Raw genomic sequence first — 9,016 nt, forward strand, 5'->3', positions numbered from 1 at the left:
GTGTGAGAGAGAGAGAGAGAGAGAGAGAGAGAGAGAGAGAGAGTGTTTGTGTGTGCCCGCGCGCACGCGCACATGTTCCAATAAAACTTTATTGACAAAAGCCAGGGACATGTTAACTTTGTCTTTAATCTACCATTTGTCAACCTCCAAGCTTTCAAATCATAGATTCCTATGACTTACTAAAATTCAGTAATGTATGTAACAATTTTAAATAAAGAACTCCATCAAAATGACCACAGTTTTTAAGATCATCAAATATCCAGAGTGGTTCTTCCATTTCTTTAGAGGTTTAACTGGCAAACTTGACTCCTCTGTGTTGACAACGTAGGATGCTTCTTTCTTCAAAGCCTTAATAATTCCAAGCTTCTCCTTTCAGTAGTTGCTGGAATGCCTTATCCACATTACTGGCTTTCTCTGTTCCTCTAGCATCTCTCCTCACACCCTGCTTGCCATTCTTAAAAAGTAGAATTAAGTCTGGCTCCCTGTCATTGTACAGGCCTTTGCTCTCAGGAGGACCAGATCTTGGAGTCTCAGCTGAAAGCTTCTTAGAGACACAGAATCCTATACAAAATGAATAAGAAATTTTGTCTCAGTGAGACTCCCAATTGATTCACTTATATGCTAACATTTGTTTGGACAATAGTAGAGTAGAGAGAGAAGAAAGATTAGAAAATGAGTTTGTGTTAAAAAACAAGACAAAACAAAACAAACAAACAAACAAAAAACCCTTGTATGTTTTCTGAACTTCCCTTCAAAATCATTCTCTACTCTGTCTTCTTCTCTCCACTCAACTACCTTTTTGTCCAATCTGCTAAGTAGATTCTACCTTGGAGGGTAGTTTCATTGTTCATGCTGCTACTTAGGAGTCTCGTTTGTGATACATTCATTTAACTGAATCCTCATACCATGTGGGTGTCAGTTCAGCTAACACACTCAGATGGGAATTATGGGCTATTCCTGCCAGAGTGCCCATCCTTACATTGTGTACCTTTGCCTTACCAGCACCTCTCATCAGTTCATTTATCTCCATCTTATTCATGATCACTCCTCTCTCACTATGTTTCTAAGAACCTTGAAAACATGGGCTTGATCTGTCACTCCCAATAAAGTGGCTGTCCCAGAGCACATGTGCAACACATCCCAAAATGACTAACTGCTCATGTCTTATCCTATGAGAAAAATGATGCAAGTATCACTTTAAAGAAAAGCAAGTATTTTCTTACTTACAAACTTCAAAGAGAAGCAAGCATAACTACCTTCATATACACACACTTCTAATGCCATAGAAGAGACTGTTTTTTAACTTTGCTCCGTAGCAGTGGTTCTCAACCTTCCTAATGCTACGACCCTTTAATGTACATCCTCATGTTGTGTTCCCCAACCATAAAATTATTTCTGATGCTACTTCATAACTGTAATTTTGCTATTGTAATGAATTATAATGTAAATGTCTGATATGCAGGATATCTGACATGGGACCCCTGTGAAAGAGTCCTTCAACCCCCAAAGAGGTTATAAGGGACAGATTGTGAACAGCTACTCTAGATGTAGCTGTTATTATGTCTAGGATATGTTTTGACAAAGCACCATGGTTGGTTGGTTTCTTGCTTAACATGTTGCCTAAAATTTATATTTGATAATATGTTTAAATTTTTTGAACACCTGGCAACCTTAGTTTGGCCTTCCTTTAGAACTACAAGAAAAATAATGTTTAGCAGTTGGACACATGTGTGTGCCAGCTGCTGTAGGGATTGGGCTGTATTTGGTCTGACTTTCACTTGTTAATGTGCTGTTACATTGTAACTCCAATTCCCAACCCAACCAAAGAACAGTAATATTATTTGTAGCTAAATACACATGTACATATCCCCCAAATATACATAAACACAATTTCATAACACATGTGCATTACCACAATACGTGCACACTCACACACACACACACACATATGTGTATGTATATATATATATATATATATATATATATATATATATATATATATATAATTTGTTAGTTATATCGGCAATGTTTTGTGAAATTTTGTTTGTATATCATTAAATGGGTGTCCTGGCTAACATTAAACCCACATTGACCCTTATGCTAAAGAATAGTTCTTAAACAACATTTCCGTTTTTGTGTATTTTATTTTTTGAAAATTATAATTATATAGTTTCCCTCCCCTCAAGCCCTCACATGTAATCCTCCTTGCTCTTTTTTAAATCAGTGAACTATTTTTATTAATTTTTTCTATATACATATATATAAATAGGTACATCATTTTTTCCCAAAAAATATAAAAATTCCACCTGTTTGGTCTCTATAACATTACTTGCATATACATCTTCAGGGCTGACTATTGATTGGTATTGGACAAGCAATTGCTGTGTTCTTTCCTGAGAAAGACTACTCCCATTTTTGCCATTTGTTAGTTTCCTGTAGTTCTCTGTACAAGGTCAAGGATTTCTGGATTTTTGCCTAGCCCCCAAATCGCATGGCTAAGACTGACTTTGTTCAGGGCATGCTTAGGCAATCATGTGGCTGGGATTTTTATAGGTTTAGCATCTAATATTCCTAGGAGATGCACTCTCACAGCAAACTCCCTGTCTCTCTGGCTCTTAAAATCTTTCTCCCCGCTTTTCTGAAATGATCTCTGAGTCTTAGGTGCAGGATTAGCATTGTAGATATATTTGTTGAGCCTGGACTCGGACTCGACAGTGCTGCCATTGGTCTGGTTGTGGGTTTTGGTGATGTTCTTTGTCTATTTGCAAGGAGAAGTTTTCTTCTTTTTTTAGGGAAAACTATTCATTCAGTCTTACTAGGTAGTGACTGAATCAGTTAACTATAAAATTCATTTGTGACAAAGCATAGGCAGATCCTAGATTTAATTTCAAGCATATGTGATCAGTCAACAGTCAAAGCTTCTGCCTTCAAGACTGCAAGACAACATTGTTTCTTTGTATTCTCTTCTCCTGACTTTTATCTACAAACATATCTATATTCTATCTTTTATTAGGCTTCTCTCTGTTAAAACACATTTCTCTTTTAAAAAAAAAGAATTAGCATATCTAGGACTATATTTTAATCCCATTTAAATATTCTTTAACAGTTGTCGATAAAATATTTTACCATGCCACATATTGCCTAATTGATACACCACTGCGTCTCCCCAGAGGAAGAGTGTTGTAAAGCAGCTTACTATTGGTTCTTTCAATAAATCAGTGTGCCTGTTGTTTTGAAACACACTGGGAAGAGCAGAAGCTGTAGTTTTGATTAACATAGACAGAGAAGTCCAAAACGTTTCTCATCTTTGAATGTTTCCATTAATCAATAATTCAGAGTGACTATAGAGGTTTCAGGAAAGGCAGAAAAAAGAAAATATTCAGCTTTTCCAGTCCCACATAGAGAGCTGCTCTGAGAGGTAAACCTTTGCTGCCCTGTTTTCAATGTGTGTCACCCTGAGAGTGAGATTGATTATGCCCACAATTGGGCCCATGGGGTGAGTCTGATACTGTTCTGTGGGTTGTCCCCAGCTAACGGTGCTCTGCAGGCAGCATCTGAAGGGCATATGTGAAAGTGAGCCCCACCAAAGGCTCTGAGAGGTACCCACAGGGTGGCTTCCTCTAACATTGCACAGAAGACATGTTCAACTGCCTTCCTGTACAGCCTTTTTTGAATTAAAGGATAGTTCTTTTGTGTAAGAAATAAGTCCCTGTATATTTTAAAGGCTAGATGAAGGCATTTTATTATGCGTTCACCATAAAGAAATGATAATAGTTTAAAAGGAATAATTATGTGCACACCAGTATAAACCTTGCTCATCTTATCCCTGCCTTGAGAAGTCACTGTTTACCTCACATCTATGTATCGTCTTTGGATTTATGGATCGATGAGTAATTAATCAATAAGTAAATTGAATTTAGGGATTTTTAAAAACCATTTTAAAGGAGCACTTTTTTTTTCATTTTTCTGAGACACAGTGTGAAGATATTTTAGCAAAAAGTTGAATCTCTGTAACCAAAGCAAAATATTTTAGGTGTTGCCCAGTTTACACTTGTTCCATTATCAGAAGCCCGATATTTAACAAAACATGATTTTTTTTTATCACTAAACAAGCATAAAGTAGAATTAAAACCAGGCGATGAAAGTGGGCCAGATTACATCTTGTCATAACACGTCTATGAAATTCTGACCAGAATAAAAATGTGAACGTGAAGAGAGCGATCATTTGCTCATTAATTCGAAGAACAACTTGCCAGTTTTTGCACCTATTATGAAAATGGAGATTATAGGACTCAGATCATAGCCATGACGGTTTTTCAAATGTATGTGCAATAATCTCATTATACCTGTGGTGCACATTCAGACGCCAACAACATTTTCAGTTTTCTTTCCACGGCTCCCTTTAATATGCAGATAGCGTTAACTCATAGACCGGGCAGCTACCTGCGTCTTGGCATTCAATGCAGTACTACTTTCCCGCCAAGCTTGGTTGCAACGGACAAGTGGAGTGAAAGTCTATGTAAATATTCAGGTGGAGCAAAACTGTCTAGCTGTCCCCCAGTGCTAACAAGCACATCGAGAAACAATTTCCCCCAAGTTCACAGGGAATGAGGGAATCACATTGAGCAGGACTCCCTCACACGGGCCTCATTATCTCAAGGCACCCCAATTGAATGAGTGTGTGTTCCCTTCATTATGTACGGATGCTGGGGATATAGCACAGGGACACGGCTCCCATGATTCACTCTGTAATTATAAGTGCCGCATTCAAAACTGGGACAAAAGCAACAGCGGGACACTGTAGTCTCGATGGTTGTTAAGGAGGGCAAACAGGAAAACTTCTTCAAAGGCCACCACAAATTACATTCTCCGGGCCTTTGTCACAGGCAAATTATCCGGCTATAGGAGCGATGTGAGGCACAACTTATTTCAGATGAAATAACTCACATACATGCTCCTTCTTTTGAAACTTCCTGCTTGAAGACACAGCTGCAATTGTCTACAGCACGGCACGTTGGCTGCTCGGTAAAGAGTCTGTAGTTCATACAGCTCCCTACTCCCTACCTCTGTCTTCCGATGCGTGCAAGGTTCTTTGTAAGGATGTTAACGTCTGCACTAAAACATGGTCAGAAGAAGACGGCGAAATGGCGGCGTAGGAGGTAAAGATGCTGCGCAAGCCTGATGTTCTTAGTTTGATCTTAGAGTTCCACGGTGGAAGGAGAGAATCAATTAAGAAAGATGGTCTGCTGACTACCAAGCTACGGCCATGGTATCTGCATGCCCATGGGATCTCATACATGTCCACCTATAATAACAGCAACAATGATAATAATAAACTTTACTTGATTTAAAAGTCTATGTGAAGTACATTATCTAAAAGAACATATATTTTATTCATGCCTCTCCATTATTTATTCTTCTCTATAAGTTTGTTTAAAAAAAATACATTATCTCTCAGGGGCATGCCACACAAGCCTACACCTATACTATTACAATAATATACATCTCCTTGTGGAGGGCCTCTCTACTTTGGCTCTTCTGGTTCCCAGACCCAAATGAATATCTCACCTAAGGCTTACATACATCTCTTTCTTTCTCTGCAGACAAATCTGTGCAGAATAAAAATTATATATTTTTAGTTTGAGATTTTTAAAATTTAGTACAAAATTATGCAATATATAATCTATTGACTTGTCATTCACTAGCACCATAATCAGTTTTTACTGTTATATCATAAAGTGGTTTCCCTTTTAACTGTGAATTGTCCTCTGGGGTCCAGATTGCCAACCACAGGATCCATCATAAATGGAAATATTTTAGAAAAATGAGTTTTAAAAATCTTTAATAAATGTATATTGGTAGAATGTTTTCATTATATGCTAGTCATTTCTAATCCATGACTGTGTCTAATTTGTAAATCAAATTTTATCATGTGATTGTTTGTATTTATGTGTATAAATGTATAAGATAGACAAAACCAAAGTTTAAATATAATTCTTATAACCATTTCAGTTGTCTAGGAGGGCTCAAACACATCACTATGACAAGAGAACTACTACATAATACCAATTGAATCCATTATTCCTCTACTGTAGGTATCTGAATTTCTAAATTTTGGAGATATATATTTATATATGTATATATGTGTATGTATATATGTATGTGGATATGTATAACACACATTCTCTTTCTCCCTCTCCCCCTACCTCTATCTCCATCACCTACTCTCCCTTCCCCATCCCTTTCTCATTCTCTCTCTAGTGATAGGCACAAAGGGAAGACCTTCAGCATTTACAAAAGTGCTCAACTACTCGATACTAACTCCATTCTTCAGAATATTGAGACAGGTATTGCCTGTCATGGAGCTCTGGCTGGCTTCCAACTCATGATCTTCTTGCCTCATTGCTCATGCCTCCAGAGATCTGTGATTAGAGGTGTGTGCCACCATACTCGCCCAAATATCCTTCTTCTTATAGACGGTTTTCTAAGGGCAGAACAAAAGGGTTCTGTAATAAAGGGGCAACGGAGGAGCAGACATAATTATCTCTAAATACTAATGTTATAAATCCAGCAACACTCACTCCCAGAATCATATTCCTGCTCCGAGACCCACACCTTCTTCCTCAGGAACAGACTCCAATCCATAAGCGAAGGGAGCTATTCTGCCTCTCAAGCTTTTGTCACTATGCCTTTGTGACCTCAGAGGTAGAGTAACAGGAAACTAGGCTGGGACTCTGGGCTCAGGGGAACCGACAGGTGTCTCCTGAACCTAAATTGGAACTCAATATAAATTCACCTGTAACAACAGCAGACCCAGTCTTCCCCCCAGTGTTTACTTTTACAACCTGCATTTTTCAGTAGCTGTAAACATCTATCAGGGCTCCTTTATGTCCTATATTGCTGTCCTTTAGTGTCACAGACAACCCTTTGCATGTTCATTTGTAGTTGCCACAGCAGAGTTTGGCAGGTGGGTGACTTCAAGGGCAGACATCTTCCTTCCTGAAGTCCTCGATGTTGAAGGTACAGGATGGAGATGTTGTGAAGGTGAGACTCATGTCAAGTCTCTCTGCAGATGACTATCTGTGATCTCAGTGGTTACCAACCTTGCTAATGCTGCATCCCTTTAATACAATTGTTGTGGGGACCTCCAATCATGGAGTTGTCTTCATTACTACTTCATAACTCTGATTTTGCTACTGTTCTGAATTACGAATATCTACATATTTCATTGGCCTTAAGTGACCCCTGTGAGAGGTACATTCTATCCACAAAGGGGCCATGACCCACAGGTTGAGAACCACTGCTTGCAACATACCTCACATACCCACTCACCCTATAGATACCTATCTACATCACCGATCTTTTTAAAGTCACCAGTCCGATTGGACCAGAGCAGACATTTGATGACATCACTTTGTCTGACATAACTGGCTAAAGGCTATAAGGCATTCTCATTCTGAGATAGTGGAGAATTGGGCTTGAGCAGACTGACTGGGATAGGAAGGCACAGTTCAAAGAACAAAGCCCACGGTGCCATAAAGAACCATCATCTCAGTTTCTTCTTCAGTCTTCACACATCCTACTCTCTGTTCCTTCTATTTACTTATAAACTCGGTTCTCTTCAGCTTTAGGTTGTATCCTAATACAGGCCAATCGTATCTAGAGATCCTTATGTTACATCTCAAAGACCTTTTTTGAAATAAGGGCCCACTTCTACGTTCCCAGTAAGCACGTCTCTGAGGAACTATGATGCAACTCACTGTAATACTCTTTCTCTGATGCTAAAAACAACCTTAAGCAAATGGGGTCTTTAAAATGGAATTTCCGGATTAGAAAAAAACATGCAAATGCTCATTCCATAAAAAAGTATTTTTTCCAAAGCTGGGCCTCCCCATTTCTACTCTTACGTGAGCGTGAAGGTGATTCTGTTGACATACATCTTGGGACTCACTATGTAATTTCTTGTGGTTTTACCAATCAAAGGCTACAGTGGCATTCTATTTTGGCCTCTGGCTTCCCCAACTCTTACTGAGGAGATCATTGCTTAGGGATGGCCTTCATTGCCTTTAAGATCAGACACAGGAAAACATCATTAGTATGTAGACTTTTTTGAACAATTAGTGACATGTTATACATTCTGAACTTATCAGAAACTGAAAGTCTATCAGAAGTTGTCTTATGAGATGCTAGTCAAGCCATTACTTTCAACAACTGCATAGGAGAACAAGAGAGAGAAAAAGAGAGAGAGAGAGAGAGAGAGAGAGAGAGAGAGAGAGAGAGAGAGAGAGAGAGAGAGAGAGGAGAACAGTGAAGGGTGATAAATAAGGAACAAAATGCAGGACAATAGAACTGTCAATGTCACTCCTTGAATGGTATGTCAAAAAGTCAAGGTTTGGGCTATAAGAAATACATATGAACAACTCTTGGCAATTTGTGACCCATAGGACAGTCAAAGAAACTGTGATCAATCCAACAAAACAGAGTAAAAAAAAATCATTGTTATATTTTGGCTTGGTGCATGTGTCCCATATCTGCTTTTGATCGCCAGCAATGTCTTTTGCATACTAAATGGAGGGATTTTTTTAAAAAATGAAGAAGAATCACAAACGCACAATAGGACCAATCAGTGGCTGCTCATTCATCATGCAGCCTTCAACTGTGTTGCCTAAAGAGGGTTCAGACACTGCAAATATGTGCCCCTGCCACCTGGGAAATGGCTATTTCCTACTCTCTTCCCATCGTTTATTAGGGATGGAACCAGGCTATCTGGATGACTCAACATGAAGATCTCAGAAACTGAAAAGGCTCTTAATGACAAAAATGCCATAGTTGTTGAAATTATAGCAATATTCATTACTGACACTAGATGAGGCAGGATCCTTTTATTTATTTATTTTTTCAGTTGAGACAATCAGCTGATCTTGCATATATCATGGTGTGGTGCTTAGCACAAACGCTTCCAAAGTCCTAATACAACTGTATTTGTATGGTCAGAGAGTCTGCGGAAGAAGCATTG

At 38.7% G+C, this 9,016-nt stretch overlaps 1 protein-coding gene across 1 annotated transcript; it reads right to left on the bottom strand.

Moving 5' to 3' along the window:
* Positions 1-302: 302 nt before the first annotated feature.
* LOC147002451 (uncharacterized) lies at positions 303-6,641 on the bottom strand. The gene is made up of 4 exons (XM_085844312.1): positions 6,582-6,641; positions 6,323-6,484; positions 5,065-5,305; positions 303-561 (listed from the first exon to the last, which is right to left on the bottom strand). Exons 2-4 carry the CDS (start codon positions 6,401-6,403, stop codon positions 350-352), a joined length of 534 nt encoding a protein of 177 aa, XP_085700438.1. The 5' UTR covers positions 6,404-6,484; positions 6,582-6,641; the 3' UTR covers positions 303-349.
* Between the last annotated feature and the right edge of the window lie 2,375 nt (positions 6,642-9,016).

The sequence above is a fragment of the Mus caroli genome, unplaced genomic scaffold (assembly GCF_978045245.1).
Source record: "Mus caroli unplaced genomic scaffold, Mus_caroli_1 scaffold_10, whole genome shotgun sequence".
NCBI classification, from domain to species: Eukaryota; Metazoa; Chordata; class Mammalia; order Rodentia; family Muridae; genus Mus; species Mus caroli.

Excerpts from the sequence above, each read along its gene's own strand:
- LOC147002451 (XM_085844312.1), bottom strand. The coding sequence starts at position 6,403 with ATGAGGCAAGAAGATCATGAGTTGGAAGCCAGCCAGAGCTCCATGACA. Across the intron at positions 5,306-6,322 it reads TCAATATTCTGAAGAATGGA|GTGGACATGTATGAGATCCC; the intron begins GTTAGTATCGAG and ends CTGTTATTATAG. Across the intron at positions 562-5,064 it reads GCACGCATCGGAAGACAGAG|GATTCTGTGTCTCTAAGAAG; the intron begins GTAGGGAGTAGG and ends CATTTTGTATAG.